The following is a 17,262-nucleotide window of genomic DNA, read 5'->3' on the forward strand; positions in this document are numbered from 1 at the left end:
TCATTTTTATAGAAATTTTATTGTAGTTTATTGAAGTTTACAATCTCATTCTATGATTTCTATTGTGTCCTGATATCTATGCTTTGCCTAGAACTTATTAGTGATTTTCAGGCCTTTAAAAATATATTAGTTATTCACGATCAGTTAATGTTATACTGGAAAACTATTATCATTTGTAAATCCCTTGTTTATCCGTTTGTATCTTATTTCTACCCCTTTCTTTTGTTCCTTTCCCTTCCCTGATGTATATTTTCTTTAAAGTGTCTACTAAAAATATATTTTAAAAAACAAACTCTCTGGCAGCCACTTGTTGAATCTTTGATGAGAACTGAACTGAACTGAACTGAATCAATGAGAGAACTCACAACAGCCCCTCTCCAGGAAGCCTGAAGGGGTGAGATGGGCATATAAAATAAGATGCCTGCCCAAAATGCCAGGTACAAATCCACCAAAACAAATAGGTTCATACTGCTTACCATAGTTGAAAAATGTGGGGTATTGCCTAATTTTACACCCATGGGCAGAAAAGGGGAATGGAGGAGAAAATGTTTTATTTAACAATAGAAACAGGACATCCAAAGTTCAAGTGATGAGCCAGCAAAACAGTAGAAACATGTGTGCAGTACAAACTTACAGAACAATCGGCACCCAGGTAGCCACAAAACCCAGATGTGAAGAAAACAAAGTTTCCAGCTACAGTACAGGCAGCCCAGTGGATAACTCTTGGATTTCCAGTGACTCTGGAATAATCTCCAAAAATTGAGAACTTTCTAGCCCAAAATGTGACTTATAGGGAAAAAAAGGTCACACATATACAGCAGCTTCCAAAGCCTGCTGATCATTAGCTGGCTTTGCAAAGCCTGTTAAAACTGATGTTCAGTCTCTGCTCTGCCAAAAGGGCACAAAAGAATCTTCTGCAATGAACCCTGTTCTTTTCAAATGCAATTCCAAAAATATGCCAACCTTGGACTTGAAAAGCTTTCACAGTCTCCCATTTTCACAGTTACTCTCGTAAGTCTCAAAGATGACTTCAGGTTGTGGCCATCTCCAAGGAAAAATGACACCTTGCCTGCATCTCCACACTTCCTTTCTGGAGGCAGCAGGTAAAGGGTGTGCTTCCATTTTGTATGAAAGGATCACAGGTGAGCTGTCAGTCTGGGTTCCCCAATCTCTGTTTCAGGATCAAATACTATGAGGGGTGAGAGAAATAAAAAGAAATAAAAACAAATGAAAGTAAATGAAATCAACTTTTGCAGATACCCTAAAACACGACTGATTTTAAACATTACAACAAACAATACAGTACAATACTAGCCACTATATTCCAAAGGAGACCAGGGCACCATAATTTTAAGCCCCTGTCCAATTTTAAAGAAGCCTGCACGTACACACCCACACCCCGAGGGACCATTCCAAGGCCACCTGCTTCTGCTCAAGGCTGGGATGATGCTGAAATTCCTCTCCTTCACATGGCATATATCACCTTACAGAAGGAGCGATGGATCACAGAACTGTGCCAGAGCACCAGGGGTTTGGGTTATGGCTGCCTCTGGAAACACTCACTTCCCCAAGAATCTGCCAGACGGAAGACTAGCAAGTGACCCCAAGGCAGCGTTCTTACATTCTTACGGCTGACAATTGCTTGCTGCAGCCATAGCAGCTCCATGGCCAGGTGCTTTCGGTAGTTCTGGAGGTCAGGCATCACTCTGGGCATTTCTGGTGCTTTGGGGAAATGAGGCTCTGGATAAGAAAAGAGCAAGAGTGTCAGAAAACATGATTGCCTCTCCCTCTTCAAGCTGGGCAAGGGACTGGTATGTGCAGATGTAGTAACTCCCTGCCCAGTTAACCAAAGGGGAGGCTGAAGTCCAAAGTTCTTTCAGCCCCTAACTTACCCTGGCTCGACCTGGGAGACTCCATGCCCAGAATCGTGCTGCTCCAGTCAGACGAGACACTGCTGGGTTCCCTGCATTCCTCACTTTCTCCTGACCGGCTGCAGACATTCCCAGGGCGAGCAAGTTGCTCTAGACTCTCTCCTGCCTCACCAACCTCGGGTTCTGCTGTCACCTCGGCTGGAAGTCGGCTTGGAAACTGCATCTCAAAATCACATGTTTGTTTAGATGGTAACACCTCTTGACTATGTTGTGTGTCCTGTTTTTGTGGCTCATCAGCTTCAAGCTCTTCTCTATTGAATTTCTTTGCCTTCATTGATTTCTGAGCAGAATGTAGCTAAAAAAATAAAAAGATTACCTTTAAAAAGGGAACTATTATTATGTCTAGAGCAAGATCCTTTCTAGTTAAAAGTGCAGCTTTGTGTTGCACAGAACACTGCACATCCTGTCACACATATATCCTTTAATGTGTATTTATATGACATAGTTTCATGGGCAAGGAGCAGCATTCTATACTGTCTGCCACCAGACTGTTAGCTTTGTTACAACAAACCCATCTGAAATTTATCCCCATCCAGAGGGAAAAAAAAAAGCAGAAGACAAAATTTATTAATTCCTAACTGAGGAGTAAAGAAAAATCAGTAAACTCTTAAAGATGCCATCAGCTCAACTACCCACCTACAAAGAAACTGCCCTCCAATTCATTCTATTCTGGCCAATGTCCAACCTTCCTTGTACCAGAAACAGAATTCTGCTGCTTTTCTGCATCAGGTTTAATAGGGTAACTCAGGAACCCCAGAAACACAGAAGCGAAGTAGAATAAATCTCCTGAAAAAGCTGCAAAGCACTGCATTGGCCCAAACACCAGAGATTTATTCATGCATTCAATCAATTTATAGGGTCACCTAATTGGGTACAAGATGAGGAGAAAGTCTGATCGGGTTCATCTAATGTTAGTCTAATGCAAAGTAATTCATGATTCGGTGTGTTTTGGGCACCCAACCATTGCCTTAGCAGATTACATGAATACAAGTTACCACATTAAGCTATAATATGGCTTTATTTGAGTATCAGATGTAGTATGAACTACATTTATACTGTACTACATTGTGTGCCATTAACCTGGGTAGGGACCAGCATGTTAAGTAAACTTAGCCTCTGAGAATATATAAAGGTTTCATCTCACAGTGCACCTTCGCCTTCTGTTCTAATTCAGAATAATTGCATGACTCAGGTGAAAGCAGTGGAAAAGACTGAGTTTAAGCTAATGACCAAGGCTGAGGAGAAAAACCCACTTGAACTCCCATCTACCTGGCTAAATCTTACATTAATTCAAGCTCTCCTATTAGACATTACAACAACAGCAACAGACCAGCTGTGCAGACAGACAGACATATTTGGTTATTTCTAGCCAAATCCTCAAGTCCTAATGAGCATTTTCATTAATATATTGTGTCAAAAGCAGAATATAAAGTAGTGCAATCTATTAGAGGCTAAAAGAGGCTAAAGAAAACCTGGTTTTAATTAAAATATTATGCTTGTGAAAGTCATCCAATAAATTGCTTGTCTGGATCCATTCTCAGGAGCTGCAAAGTAGCTGCAGCTATTCGAAGGGTCCACCTGACTAGTTCACAGCTGTCCAAAGATCTTCTGCGCTAGCAATCTATTCATTTCCTATGTGACTACTATGTTTCCTCTGTCGCAGAAGAAGGTGCTTCTCTTTCTCTTTGGCTAAGATCAAATTGAAGGCTACTGGTGGGGGAGGAGAGGTGGATCATCATATTCTTCCTCTATCAGCCCAATATATTTTTTTCTAGCTATAAAAGAGGAAGAATCCCTTCCTTCACAGCAAGCACATAAATAAGTGGACCAGTGAAAGAGAATTTGGTCTTCCTCCCACACTTCCACTGGTTTTCCTTTTGCCTATAATTACCAATAGCAACTATAATAATAGAGGCACTGCCTTTATTGAATGTAATTATTTTCCTTCCCATCCCCCAGAGCAATTCAAAAAACAAGGATCAATACTGCCACTTCTGCTAAGAGCTGAACGTATTAACAGTTCTACCTTTGAGAGAAACACGGGTCTGGGTAAGGAATGGCTTGTCCACTGGAGCCAATCCAGATTCCCTTCAATTTCCTTTACAATGCTCTCATAGTTGCTCCGTATATTCTGAAGCCTCTTTCTGAGAAGATAACCCCTCACATGGGCCTAAAAGGAAACAAACTGTTAAAAGCATAATCACAATTGGACAGAAATGACCCGTCCTGGCATAGAACAAGGCAGCACGGATTGACTTGGTCCAGTACTTGATAGGGAGAAGTTTAACACCTGATTTTTCTCCCTCCCTTGTTTGTCAGGCTGCTATATGACAGGGGAGCAAGGCCCCTTGAAGTCAGCACTCGGTTGTGCCTGATTCCAATCCCAAGGCCTCATTCTTAACTATTGGAAGTGAGGAAGGAAAACAAGGGGAGCCTCAGAACCCATTTATATTTACCTGAATCTTTTTCTGGGGAAACAGCTTAACCCAGTGTTTCTCAACCTTGGCCACTTTAAGATGAGTGGACTTCAACTCCCAGAACTCCCCAGCCAGCCATGCTGGCTGGGGAATTCTGGGAGATGAAGTCCACTCATCTTAAAGTGGCCAAGGCTGAGAAACACTGGTGTAGCCCCTCATCATTTCTACCACTGAAACAAAGACTTTAAGCAGAAGAATTCACTGCAGGGTCTTGGTTTCTAAACTGCTCCTCCATACACAGGGCGTCAGGTGCGAATTCTACCAGCTCCCTCCAGGGAGGGAGCCCACAAATGCCAGAGCAAACCGAGGAGAGGCAGGAAGCCCCTCTTCCTGCCCAAATCAGGGCTACCGAGGCCACGGGGCGGGGGCTGCTCTCCAGGCCTCCCCAGACCACCAGTCTCCTGCGGCCCAGAGCTGGAGGGCAGCGCCAGCGCAGCCCCTGCCTTAAGAGCCAAGGCAGCCCGACAGCCTCGGCTCCTCACAGCTGAGGCCACCTCTGTTTGACTCAGAAACATTAAGATGGACGGACTTCCGCTCCCAGAATTCCCCAGTCGCCAGGCTGGCTGGGGAATCCTGGAAGTCCGTCCATCTCCCTGCTGGGAAACACTGGTTTAACTGGATCACCGTTTCTTCCGCACACCCCTGAGCCGAAGCGAGCCCAACAGGCGCGGCCCCACTGCGACTGGGGACCCCGGGGGTCAACCCGGCCGGATCTTCTGCCCTCCGACTCTGGCCCCTCGTCAGACGGGGGCTGCTGGGGCGCTCGGCCAAGCCCTGAGGACTGGCGGCCTGCCCGGCCTCCCTCGTAGCCCCGCCGACTCTCGCGCCCGCCCCACCTGCAGCTGCACGACCGCCGCCAGCAGACGCCGCCCGTCCACCCCTTCCGGCATCTTCCTCAGCCTCGGCCGCCAGCAACCGCAGCTCCCAGGCAACCGCGCCTCCTGATGACGTCAAGAAGGGCGACTCGCGGGGCGCCCGCCGCTTCTGCCCGCAGGAACCCCGCCCGGCCGCCAGGGGGCAATGGCGGGAGAGGAATTGGGACGGACGCGCGGTCCGTCCCCCAGCTGCGCTGAGTCCCAGGCCCCATCATTCCCAGCCGGGAGGAGCCCTGCTTTTGGGAAAGGGGAGGGGGCCCATAGAAAGATTACGTGCCCCGCCCCCGCAGAAATTGGCTGACGTTTTTTCAGGTTAAAATAGGAGTTTTACCTGGCAATTAATGAATTCATGTTGCTCTCAATGAAGAGTGCGATCGGGTGTCGAGTGACGTCCCATTTCAAATGACTACTTTATTGCATTTTACAACTTCATTACTTAATCATCTGCTAGACTCCATAAAGCAGAGAACTCAAGAGGTTAGGATCGTGTTTCTCAACCTTGGCCACTTTAAGATGGGTGGACTTCAACTCCCAGCTGTGCTGGCTGGGGAATTCTGGGAGTTGAAGTCCACCCATCTTAAAGTGGCCAAGGTTGAGAAACACTGCTTTCTTCCCCCTTCAAAGTTCGCAGCCCGTAAAAGTAGAAACAGGATCAAACACCAGTAATAAAGCTTTATTTTACAAGAAAATCAACAGAATAAGTAGCACCAGTGTTCAATAAGAGTAACCAAAAACCGTGTCATTCTGAACATCAATTTTTCTTTCCTGACTAAGGTTTTTTGTACAGGATTGGGGTTCATGGTTCAACTACTCCAACACTTAACACATTGATTATGTTGTTCACTTGCATGAACTAGAGCCACAGATGGGAGTGAACCCCAACTCACATGGGGACTCTTCTACCTAGAAATGACTTACAAATGGGTAACCCCCCCCCAATTCCAGCAACAGTTGGAACCATCTAGAAACAGGCTGGTAGATCCAAATCATTTTCTGAACTGAACTCCCTACTTGTAGGTCCTTCCCACCACTGAGCAGCAGCTCTCTCCATCTCTTCTTGGGCGTTGTGGTGATGCTCTCTTGCTCTGCTGCGGCTCATGGCCAAACGGAGCTGTCCTGACTTTATAGCCCGCGACAAGCAAACTGACTGGCTTTGGTGCCCTCCCTCTTCTGCACTTCCCCAGCCAGGGAGATGGGGCGGGGTGGGGGAACAGGGGTTGCCCATGTTCCGATGTACCATCTCAGCACAAAAGTTCCCCAACTGCCTTCACGTTTGACAGTGTAATCATTCGTCCGTTCACCACAGCTACAGATCCAAGTGGAAGAGGAGGAATGGAAAAGGGCCATCGTGAACAAGGGGAGTGCAAAATCAATTAAAAAAAACCCAAGTTCAGGTGAAAGATACGTGGCCATTGCACCAACACCACACTTCTCATCCTGGAGGCTTCACATGCGTCATTCTCTTCATGGCACCCGGCAATCTGTTGGAGATGCTTTAATCAGGATTACTGCACTTAGCAGGGATTGGACTCCCTGGCCTTAAGACCCCTCTGTGATTCCCTGAAATGGGGCCTTCCTGGTCTGGAAGAAGCAGGTCGTGCAGGTTCCTGAACAGCCAATTCCCAACAGCTGTAATGTTCTAAAGCAGTGTATTTCAAACTTGGCGACTTTAAGATGTGTGGACTTCAACTCCCAGAATTCCCCAGCCAGCATAGAATTCTGGAAGTTGAAGTCCACACATCTTAAAGTCACCAAGTTTGAAATACACTGTTCTAAAGCACCTTGCATGTACACATTTCTTAAAACAACCAGCTAAGATAGTCAGCAGATTGTGGCTGGAGGAAGAGCAGCCTGAGGCTCAGAGGGGGCAGCTGACCTAAGGCCACTTCACAGTAAAGATGACGCTCTAACTGGGAACCTCTAAGCCATGATGCCATGCCACCTCTCTGCCTCAACGGCCCCAGACTGCTTCTTCCAAGCCCTTCCCTTGTCCTACCCTTAATATACTGTGGGTAGGACAAGGGAAAGCAAAGCAATTGTCCTACCCTTAATATACTAATTGTGTTTTTAGAAAGGAATAATATATTGCCCTGAAACTAAAGCTATATGCAGGGCAGGCACAGGATGCAGGAGATTAAACTCATGCGGCATTACAAAAGAAAAAAATTAAAAATGGGAGGTGGGCAGCTCACACAGCAGGAGGAGCCGGAGCGCGAGGCCACGGGTGTTACGTCTGCTGCTCATCGCAGATCTCAGAAGAGTCCTGTCCAGTGTGGAAACTGGAGCGACAGGGCAAGAAGGAAGGAAAACCTAAGCAATTCTGGGCTGTGTCTTCTTCGCCGCACGAGACCTTTTGCCGCACCTGAGCGAAAGGGGGGCTCTCGGCCCAACTCGGGGCTTATCTGCAAGTTCAGGTGCAGAGGACCTGCCTCCTCGCTGGCCCCTTTCATTTTCCTTCCTTGATTCCTCCTCTCTTCAGTAGCCACGCAGAACGGGCTCTTTCCCCTCGAGCGTTCTGTCTCCTGCAGATCTCCGGTCCTGCTTGCATAGCTCTGCCTCCCTCCCTCAACTTTTTACAGACCATTCATGGCCCAGGTGTGAAGCAGCCTCCTGCCAGGCATCCTTATCCATTGCTTCTCAAGGCCTCCTCAGAGCCTGGCCCCTCCCGATGCCTCTTCTAGGCATTGGATGCTTCTTCCAGATCAGGATGCTCAGCCAGGTGGAGCTTCTGTCTAAGGTGAAGCATTAAGGGAAAAAGGAGAAGGAACTGCTTCCAAACTGCTTCTTTAGCTCAGATAGACCAGCTGCCTTTCTGAAGCTTTGGACTTCAACTCCTATCGGTCCCAGCCCAAATGGCCAACATAATGTTTCTCAACCTTGACAACTTGAAGATGTGTGGACTTCAACTCCCAGAATTCCCCATGCTGGCTGGGAAATTCTGGGAGTTGAAGTCCACACATCTTCAAGTTGTCAAGGTTGAGAAATGCTGGGCCAACAGCAAGGGATTATGGGAGCAGCAATCCACAACAGCTGAACAACGCAAGGTTGCTTTTCAGGAGTCTCTGTGAGGGGTGTTTAAGAAGTCAAGATGGCAGCCACGATGCACAATCAAAGTCCCACTCCTTTTTTGCAGATGCAACACGCGTAAACGAAGGTGCAAGGCTTCCATTGGGTGGTTGCAGCCATCATCTTGGCTTTTATGACTTCCACCCACCCAGGAAGTCTCTGCCACTGGTTCCTCCTAGGAAGCATAATATTGTAATGAACATCAGCCATGCTGACTTAGTTTAGATCACAGATCTCTACTAAATCTGCAGCACGTACCATCAACGTTGAGAAATAGCATCCACACCATCATGTATATTTGGAAGGGTGGGCACAAACATCTGCTAAGGCTGCTGTCTGGACTTGGGAGGTGCAACCTGGCTCATGAAGGGTCTGCACACAGTTCCCAAGATCAACCTGCGAGCTTCATGACTGAGTGAGGATTTGAACCGTGGTCTCCATAGTCCAAATTCAGCACCCTTAAACCAGGTGGGCACTCATAACAATTCAATGGCTGGGCTCATAGAATTGTAGGATTGGAAGGGACCTTGGAGGACCAAGGAAGAGTCCTCATACCATCTCAGACAAATAGTTGTCCAATCTTTTCTTGAAAACCTCCAGCGATGGAGCACCCACAGCTCCGAGAGGCAAACTGTTCCACTGCTTAATAGTTCTGCCAGGAAATTCCTCCTTATTTCACACCACACACACCACACACAAGCCACCCAGGCCCATTTTAGCCTGGACTGCTGTGTTGGGGTAACCAAACGTCTAAGGTAAATCAGCATTTTTGTCCCCAGGTTGTTGATGGGAGAGAGAGGCTCACTTATAGTACTTTGTACAAGTCCTCCAACGGCAGAGATATTATATTAATTAGATTTGTTGTAGGCCAGAGACTGGCGTCTTGTCACTTGGACTTAGGTGTCCTGGACAAACCACAATGAAGTCCCATGCACCGTGATGTCACCGCACATGGATGTCACCATCCACGTGGGTGCCCATGCGTTTCCTCCTCACTGGCCACGGTGAGCCACAGGGCTACTCTGTCCTTCTGCCTCCCATTCACATCCCTCCTCCTCTCCCCCCGCCACCAATATGCCAGGAGAACCACACTTGGGCCCTGCAAGAAGGATACATGGAATTGCTGAGTTCTTCCAGCTGCAGAAGCAAATGAAAAAGAAAAAGGAAAAAAAGCATTGTGAACATATGTGAGAAGCTGTCCCCACAGAGCAAAACCGCAGAAGAGGCCTTTTCCAAGATCACGTCACGCGTGAGCCAGTCACAGCCTCTGTGGAAGATGGCCAACTGTCCTTCATTCAGGGAGTTGAGGCAAACAGTTTAAATTAAAAGATGGCACAAGGTAAGAATCTGTGGTGGCCAGACTGGGTTTGGCACCACCAGAGACAAGTGGAGAGGAGATTTAGCCTCTCCCCACCTCATCTCAGCCCGTTTCACCCCCCTTCCTGCAAGGCCACTAAGGCTCTGTCTTCGGCTAGGCTAACTGGGGGCAGGGGATGCGTGGCTGGTCTTCAGCGTGTTGTGGGAACCCAGCCAGCATCTTCGGGCTGCTCCACACATCCCCCTCGCTCTGGCCAAGGACAGTCTTACTGATTCTGGAGGACATGAACGCACGGCATCGTCTCCAACCTGCCCCAGCCCCCCAACCTCCCCGCCTTCTCTTGTCCTGCCGCCACAGGAGGCCGTTCCAAACTCTGCAGCAGAAAAGGATTGAGCTTCATTTCACTGGAGATGATGCTCTTCTCAAACTGGCGGGTGGGAGCTGCGACTGGCAGGTGGGCCCCCTCCCCTCTGGCCCCTGAGGGCTGTTGACCTCCATAACCATTTCATCTTGAGGTGCTGGATCCATGAAACAGGGAGTCCGACTTTATGTTTTAGGGTGTTGCATCACTCCAGCCACTGAACTTCAAAAAACAAACCCACTTTAGTCTAGGCTGGATTTGGGGCAAACCCAACCTATAAATCACCACCAACTTAAGCAAGGGCCCAGAGGGCAAGTGGTGGGGTTACTTTCCCCCAGATGCATTGCTGACTGGGGCTTCCTGCAGCTGAAGTCCAAATCAAATGGTTCCCACTGGGTTGGGGAGGAACATGCTAGGGAACAACCATCAAAAGGGGATGCTGACCACCGTTCCAGCCATTCGGGGCAACGGCCGTTTGCATTTTGAACGGCCATCCTCACCGGGCCCATCGGTCATCCTGAACAGCACAACTTATCTTAGTCCCAAGCCGAAGGGAGAAGTGGGACCGGAGAGGGAGGGGTCTCCTGGGGAAGAGGAGACGGCAGTTGCCGGGGGCACTCACGTTGGTCAGCAGCTGATCCAGATTCCTGTCGGCTACCGTTTTCTTCTGATCTTCCGCGAGTTCCTCCACGTAGACGTCGAGGCTGAAGTGCAGGCGGGCGAGTTTCTCTTGCATCTCCCGAACGTGTTCCAGCTGCTCGAAAGAACATTCTCTCCCTGCAGCGGGCACGGCGCGGACAGGGCCGCAGAGCAGAGGTCAGCCAAAGGGGGAAAGGGAACATCGCGCCCGGCTTGCCTCACCGGAAAGACCCGTCCGCATACAGACCCTAAGTGTAGGATGGCCCTACCCAACACAACGATCACCTCCAGACCCGCACGGTACGTTAAACAGACCATTCCGAACCACACCCTCCAAATCGAAAGCATTACAGTTGGTAAAAGTACAGACCAAATCTACTACTGGAACCCTCAGAAATGCAGAACCAAACTGTCAAAAGAACGTAACCCTTGCAGAGACCTAACTGAAGTTACACCCTCCCCTCCAAAGATGGAGCTTAGATACATGTCCATATACAATTAAGCCCGTATGTAAGTTGCTAAGGAAGGCTATTCTGCCATATCTTCTGGGGAAAATAAAAAGAACTGATATTGTGACCATTTTTCTGTCCCCGTCAAGTCCGAGGAATATTAATTGTTGCAGTGAGAGAATTATTAGAAAGACAGGACAACCTTCTTCCACATGGATAAATGGGTGAATGACGTGGCCCTTTTGAGGTAGAAATGAATCTAGCCAAGGATTCGTGCAGCGGAGGCTGGCAAGTGGATGCAAGTTTTATCTTAAGTGAGACAAGAGAATCAGTAGGGGAGGAACTAAGGAGGGGGAAGAAGGTCCAACTATCCATGTAATCCATCTCTGACTTCATAAGTGGCCAACAGCCTTTCTTGACCAGCTATCTTTACCTAAAATTTTAAAAGCAGGTGCCCAAGTTTGCTTTTCTTCTCTACCTTCCTCTTCCCTTTTTCCTTGTGTGCTGTGTCATTTAAACTGCAGTGCAAGGGCTGTGGTCGCTGTATTAAGCTAGGCAGAAGGCTTTTTGCTTAAAGGGCAGAGTAATAATTCATAATTATTATGAAAAATTATGATTTTATGAATAAATGAAATCATAATAAAAAATGGAATGATACTAAGTTGCTCAAGAGACATCTCAGGGCTCCTTTTAATGAAATAGGATTAAGTTAAGAAAAGGGTTATCCAGAGATCGCCAGGAATTTGGGATTTGAACCCACCTAGTCTCTCTCCGCCCAGCATAACACACAATCCAGAAATACACCATCATCAGCCATCTACCCCATCACAGGCCTTACCAAAAGCTTGCAGCTTGCCTGAATGGAAGTCATTCAGCAGGTTAAGGAGACCCCCTTCCATCGCATACACATCGGAGACATCGGTCAGGAACGAATGCTGCAGGGGGGTGCCCACCACAGACCCTGCATTACCCCCAAGCTGGGGGACTCGAGGCGTTTCCTTGTTTGCTCTGCAGCAGAAAATAAGATGAAAGCTGGAGCAACAATGGGCAGCAAACGGGGCAGCCCACCTGCCCAAGGCTGCCACCGAGAGAAAAGCAGGCTCTCCTCCAAGATCTGCCAAGTGGTCCAGCCAGCCTGGCACAAACAGCTCTCTTGCCCTGCAGGAAAACCCTTGATGTTACCGGGGGGGGGGGGGATCTGCAGGGATTGGCATTTGCTCCCCATGTTCCCAGCTCAATTGCTTCTGCTGGGGTGTATCATCTTGCTGACTGAGCCTCCTCTCCTGCCTGCCCTCCTTGTGATCCTGCCCCATAAGTGAGGTGGTTGCTGGCTATGTTCCCTCAACACACTTACACAGCTGCATTTGCACAAACTTAAGCTTGGTTAGTTTTAACCCTGATTAGTTTTGTGTGTGTGTGTGCGTGTGCGTGTGTGTGTGTGGCTTAGGATTCACTGTAGTGTACAAACTCAGAAAGGAAGTTAGTTTGGTCCCCACATCAAGCACATTGTGTGAATATGGCCAGATTGGCCCTGTATTAAAGAGGAAGCTGGAGAAACATCTCCAAATGTGTGGATCATTTCCTTTCCCAAATCTCCTCCCCACTGCTGCACCCCAGATTCTCAGCTAAGAGTTTTCCTTTTACCCAGTCATGGTTGTACAAGGGTAGGAGGGTGTGAAAGAACCATCTCAAAGGCCCTTGGCCTGAACCCATCACTGCAGGGCCAGATTTGCACCCACAGCTTCTAACTCCAGATCGCTCCATGAGAAGACTTTGCTGGTGTCTCTATCGCTAAGCACAGAATCCACTTCTCTACATCCAAGTGAGAGCACAAAACCTTTTAGCAAGTGAACCGAGCCCCATCACGTCTCACAAACCCTTACATGAGGAAAAGGATACATGTGGGTTCAACTCTGCGTTGAATAAAGGAAGTCTCCTCTAAGTCCAGCTTGTGTCCTGGTGACTTCATGGACACAACTATGAAGTTTTCTCAGCAGCAAGACAGGAGTGGTTTGTCACTGACTTCTGAGGAGCTTTTTTCAACTCTGAAGTTTCATCCCGGCCCTAAGCAGGTCTGACTCTGCTAAGTTTCTGAGCTCAGAGTTCCACCAAATGCTGCCCCCAGTTGAGACTTTTGTATTAGTGTTCCTTATTATTATTTTTTAAAATAGCCAGATGCTTTTCATTGTTGCATTTTATTAGAATTTTTATTTCCTGGGGTTGGTTCAAATGCACGTATAATGCTTCGAGGTAGCTTCTGACATGGGCAGGAGCAGCAGCAGAAGATAAACAAATCTTCCATTCAAGACCTGACTCATCTGCAACCCCCTGCCTGAAAGCTCTGTCAAAATCCTAGCCCTACCCTGGACCTTGTCCTTGCGGGGCTCGCTTAGGGCTTGCAGGGAGACTCCTTCAACGGACAGCCCAAGGACTGGGCAGGGCTTGATGCCCCATGCACTATTCCAGGGGTGTCCGCACAGGACAGCAGGTGTGGCATGGCATGGCAATCAAGGCCCTGCTCCTCGGTGCGTGTGTCTACGCACTGTACCCAGGGACACCCCAGACGCCACGTTGGCAGCACATGGGCCCTGTGTTTCCAGAGTTCCCTGAGAGAATTTTCTTTCTTGGCAAGTTTTATTTCCAAGGTTTCTCAAGTAGGTTCCCAGTCCTAAGAAGCATGAAAGGACCTGCCTTGGAAAAACACAGCCAAGGACTCAGAGCCTCTGAGTGCATGCAAAAGGCATTTCTCTGTTCCTTAGCCAGCATATGAGCCAAAGGATCTTAGACATGCGCAGAGCAGCTCAGTCTGAAAAAGCCCATGAGAAGCAGGAAACGCAACACAGCCTGAAATGTGTCTGCCGTCGGACACCCTGTTCAGATGACCTTCTGGCCCCTTAGTGGGAAGCCTTCCCCAGGCTCTGGGTTCAGTCCCCCCCCCCAGGAAATGCAGTGCTCGGCCCCACCCTGATGCTGACCTCTTAAACTTGGCTCTTTGCTTTGGGGAAGGGAGGTGCGGCATCCCCAGTGAGAAAGAGGCGCTCTTGCTAGCAGGAACAGGCAACTTGCGCAGTGCGCTTGCAGGCACCGGCTGGCCCAGATGAGCCTTGGGACTCTTCTTCTTCTTCTCCTCCATCGTTGGCGTCTCTCAGCTACCCCGCATGTCGGAAAGGCCTCCGAGGCACGGAAATGAGAGCTGCCTGAAAGCAAGCAAAATCATCGAGGGGGCGAAGTGAAAGCTACAGTCAAGCGATGGCTTTGGAATGCAGAGCCAGCCCTGCGTCGAATTCCATCCTTAAAGAAAATTTCAGAGGCACCAGAACAGAAGGACAATGAGGACTAGAAACACAGCCTGAAGAGGGAAGTCCACGCATGTTAATCTTGACTGGAGGGAACAGCAGGCTATCGAGGCACTTACTTAACTTTGGGAAGTCACACACACACCCTCTCACAATCAGAGCTCCAGCTGGTAGGTGTGAAAAAACGCCGCTGGCTGTTTTGCAAGGGAGAAACTGAGAAAAATGTTGCAAAAACAGAGGGCACATGAAAACTGCCAACTATGTTGTGACGTGCAGAGAATGAGCAGCTTCAAGGAGTTAGAGATTTTTCATTACCAGCTTAATGACACATGTAAACCATGATCGGGTTTTGGTTTTGCGCAATGGATTAGCCCAGCCCTCCTGGCTTGCAGACCATAGTTTATGGCTTAATTTGTCCTTTAAACCCAATTAATGAGGATTCATTCTGAAAACTATGCTGGAGGAAACCATGGCTTAACATGTAAACGTGGAACAGGTTAAACACTGTGGAGCATCAGTTAAATTTTGGAGATAACAGGGAGTCCAGTGTAATCTGCAAATTTTGGAATCCAGCTGGGGAGCCTCAAGATGCTTAAAGATGAAGCTTGACTTCTGCTGCCACCCCCCCCCCATGGAATTTTATTGGCAAATATCACTAAGAGAGTTTGCATGATAATTAAAGTGCTTCTTCCTCTCCATCCTGTCCAGCTCCTTACACCTGGTGTTTTCTGCAGTTCAGAGACGTCTAAATCTGGAGCCATAGATTTATTTAATCTCTGAAAGCTACTATGGTAGAGGAGCGATTCAGGATGGGAGTAAGACCTCTTCATGTTAACCGACAAGGGTTAAAATCTCCTCCAGAGCCTCATTTTCCATCTGAACCTTCCCACATCTTTCTAATTCTTTCTCCATCCTTTTCTTCCCGCAAAAAGTATTCCAACCAGAAGGGTGGGCGATGCCTTGGAAAGGCGGGGGTCTGGGGGAATCCACCGGCACCTCATCAGACAAAATGATGAAACCGCATCATCTGCATTATGGGGCGACCTCGCTCCTTTCCTTGCCAGCACCGCCCGGCCAACACCCCGGAGCTCCCTCTGGGAGAGGCCCCTGCCAGCCAGCGAGTTGGACGCCGACGCTCCCTCTGTCGAATCCACCTGGCAGGGCTGTTGTGCGGCTCAGACGAGCCAGGCGCTGCCCTGGCGCTCGGCCAAGTCCGCGGAAGGAGCCGGAGGGCCTCGTCGCCCGCCTGCAAGGGCCCTGGACCCCCCGGCTGCTCCCTCCTCTTGCCTCCCGGAGGAAAGCCTGGGCCGGCGGGCCGGCCAGGTGCATCCTTCGGGAGGAAGCCTCCCGGTCAGGTTGAGCCCCGTCCCGCTGTTCGAGGCCCCCCCAACGATCCCGCCAGGGACGCCTCGGGCAGCCAAGCGCGGTTCGCGCGATCCAGAGGCCTGCCCGGCTTCCCCGGGGAGAGCGGGAGATGCGCCAGGACGCGCGCGATCCTCGGGGCCGGCTCTGCCCGCCTCCCGCCGCTTTTCCCTCGCGACCGAGAAAGCCTGCGGGGGCCGCGGGGAGAGAGCCCGCCTCCCCGCCCTTCGCGACCGGGACAGCCGCGCCGCATCCAGGGCGCTCTCGCCAGCGAAGGCAGCGCAGCCGAGGCGGCAGCGCTCCGCTCCGCCCGGCCTGGCCAGGACGTCCGCCGCCGCCCGCCCCGCAAGAGCCCCGCGAGCCGGAGAGGCGCCGCCGGGGGCTTCCGCGCGAGGCCGGCCGAGCAGGCGCCCCCAGGCGAGCCCTCGCGGCCGCCGCGCCCGGCCAGCGCGAAGGCTCGCAGCCCTCCAGCCGGGGCGGGGGCGAGGCGGCCGGGGCGGATGAAGGGCCCTCCCCGCCCAGCGCGGCCACGAAGAACAAAGCAGACCTCTCCCGGGCGCTTCCTCGGCGCCGGACAGCTCCGCCGCCGCCGCCGCCCTCGGCCGCTCCGCGCCGGCTCGATCCGGGGGACGCCGGGCGCCTCGGACTCCGCGGGGGCGCGTGGCCAAGGGCGAGCTCGCGCCTCCCCCTTCCGAGGGGTCGCCGGCTCCGAGGGCCGCAGGGTGAGGTCGGAGCCAGGCGCGACGCCCCTCTTCCCCGGAGCGCCCCGTCCGGCTGCCTTTCCCCTTTGGACCAACCGAGTCGGAGCCTGCTTTCCAAATCACCCCTTTCATTTCACAGGAAAATGAAGTTTCTCTCTTCTTGTTATCCCTCTGCATAAGTACAAGACGAAGATACCTGGACTGATGGTGACAAACACTGAATATTATGCCACGTATATTCGGAGCAGTGAGTGCTGGTCTGCTCCACCCCGTGCAGCTGGTGGCAAATGCTTTGAAAGGGGGAGGGGATCCAAAGCCCTTTGTGACTGGCATAGAGATGATGGTTCACCATCAAGTCTTATTAGATGGCAGTAATATTGCTGTCATTGTATCACAGTCGTAGAGGTCCCTGGACGTCAGCCTGATCCTAGACTTGAGTAAATTCTTCTTGCCCTGAGGTCAAAGCACTGGATGTTGAGGATGAAGAAGTCTGTTACTCCTTTCAGCTGCTGATCGGTTTTACTTTTGAATTCCAGGAAGTTTGAGTTTGGAAGCAAGCAAATGAAAGCAGGTTAAATCCCCTCCTCACAATGGATAGTGCTCAGATAAATGATAGGAACACAAACCAACTTTTGTGAAAAGGGTAGAAATGACAGAAATGACTGGAATCTATCTATCTATCTATCTATCTATCTATCTATCTATCTATCTATCTATCTATCTATCTATCTATCTATCTATCTTTATATAGCCACCCATCTCACACAAAGAATGGGTCAACTGTTAG

General features: G+C 49.8%; 2 protein-coding genes across 4 annotated transcripts; both read right to left on the minus strand.

Moving 5' to 3' along the window:
- Nucleotides 1-523: 523 nt before the first annotated feature.
- On the minus strand, nucleotides 524-5,566 carry IQCC (IQ motif containing C). The gene is made up of 5 exons (XM_007431952.4): nucleotides 5,245-5,566; nucleotides 3,958-4,101; nucleotides 1,893-2,226; nucleotides 1,622-1,740; nucleotides 524-1,189 (listed from the first exon to the last, which is right to left on the minus strand). The coding sequence occupies exons 1-5, from the start codon at nucleotides 5,296-5,298 to the stop codon at nucleotides 1,151-1,153; spliced, it is 690 nt and encodes a 229-aa protein (XP_007432014.1). The 5' UTR covers nucleotides 5,299-5,566; the 3' UTR covers nucleotides 524-1,150.
- Nucleotides 5,567-5,940: 374 nt separating this feature from the next.
- On the minus strand, nucleotides 5,941-16,763 carry CCDC28B (coiled-coil domain containing 28B). Of its 3 annotated transcripts, none has more exons than XM_007431950.4 (6): nucleotides 16,672-16,763; nucleotides 14,092-14,313; nucleotides 11,955-12,124; nucleotides 10,651-10,805; nucleotides 9,464-9,486; nucleotides 5,941-8,011 (listed from the first exon to the last, which is right to left on the minus strand). In XM_007431950.4, the coding sequence occupies exons 2-6, from the start codon at nucleotides 14,247-14,249 to the stop codon at nucleotides 7,921-7,923; spliced, it is 597 nt and encodes a 198-aa protein (XP_007432012.1). In that variant the 5' UTR covers nucleotides 14,250-14,313; nucleotides 16,672-16,763; the 3' UTR covers nucleotides 5,941-7,920. The 3 variants fall into 3 exon arrangements, with proteins under 3 accessions (XP_007432012.1, XP_088009796.1, XP_088009807.1); XM_088153670.1 differs by lacking the exon at nucleotides 16,672-16,763 and adding an exon at nucleotides 16,322-16,537; XM_088153681.1 differs by lacking the exon at nucleotides 16,672-16,763 and adding an exon at nucleotides 16,322-16,519 and having other exon boundaries at nucleotides 5,941-8,015.
- Nucleotides 16,764-17,262: the final 499 nt, after the last annotated feature.

This window comes from Python bivittatus, unplaced genomic scaffold (assembly GCF_059951505.1).
Source record: "Python bivittatus isolate LINGU-HERP-01145 unplaced genomic scaffold, Pbiv_v1 ctg000040_np1212, whole genome shotgun sequence".
Lineage (NCBI taxonomy): Eukaryota > Metazoa > Chordata > Lepidosauria > Squamata > Pythonidae > Python > Python bivittatus.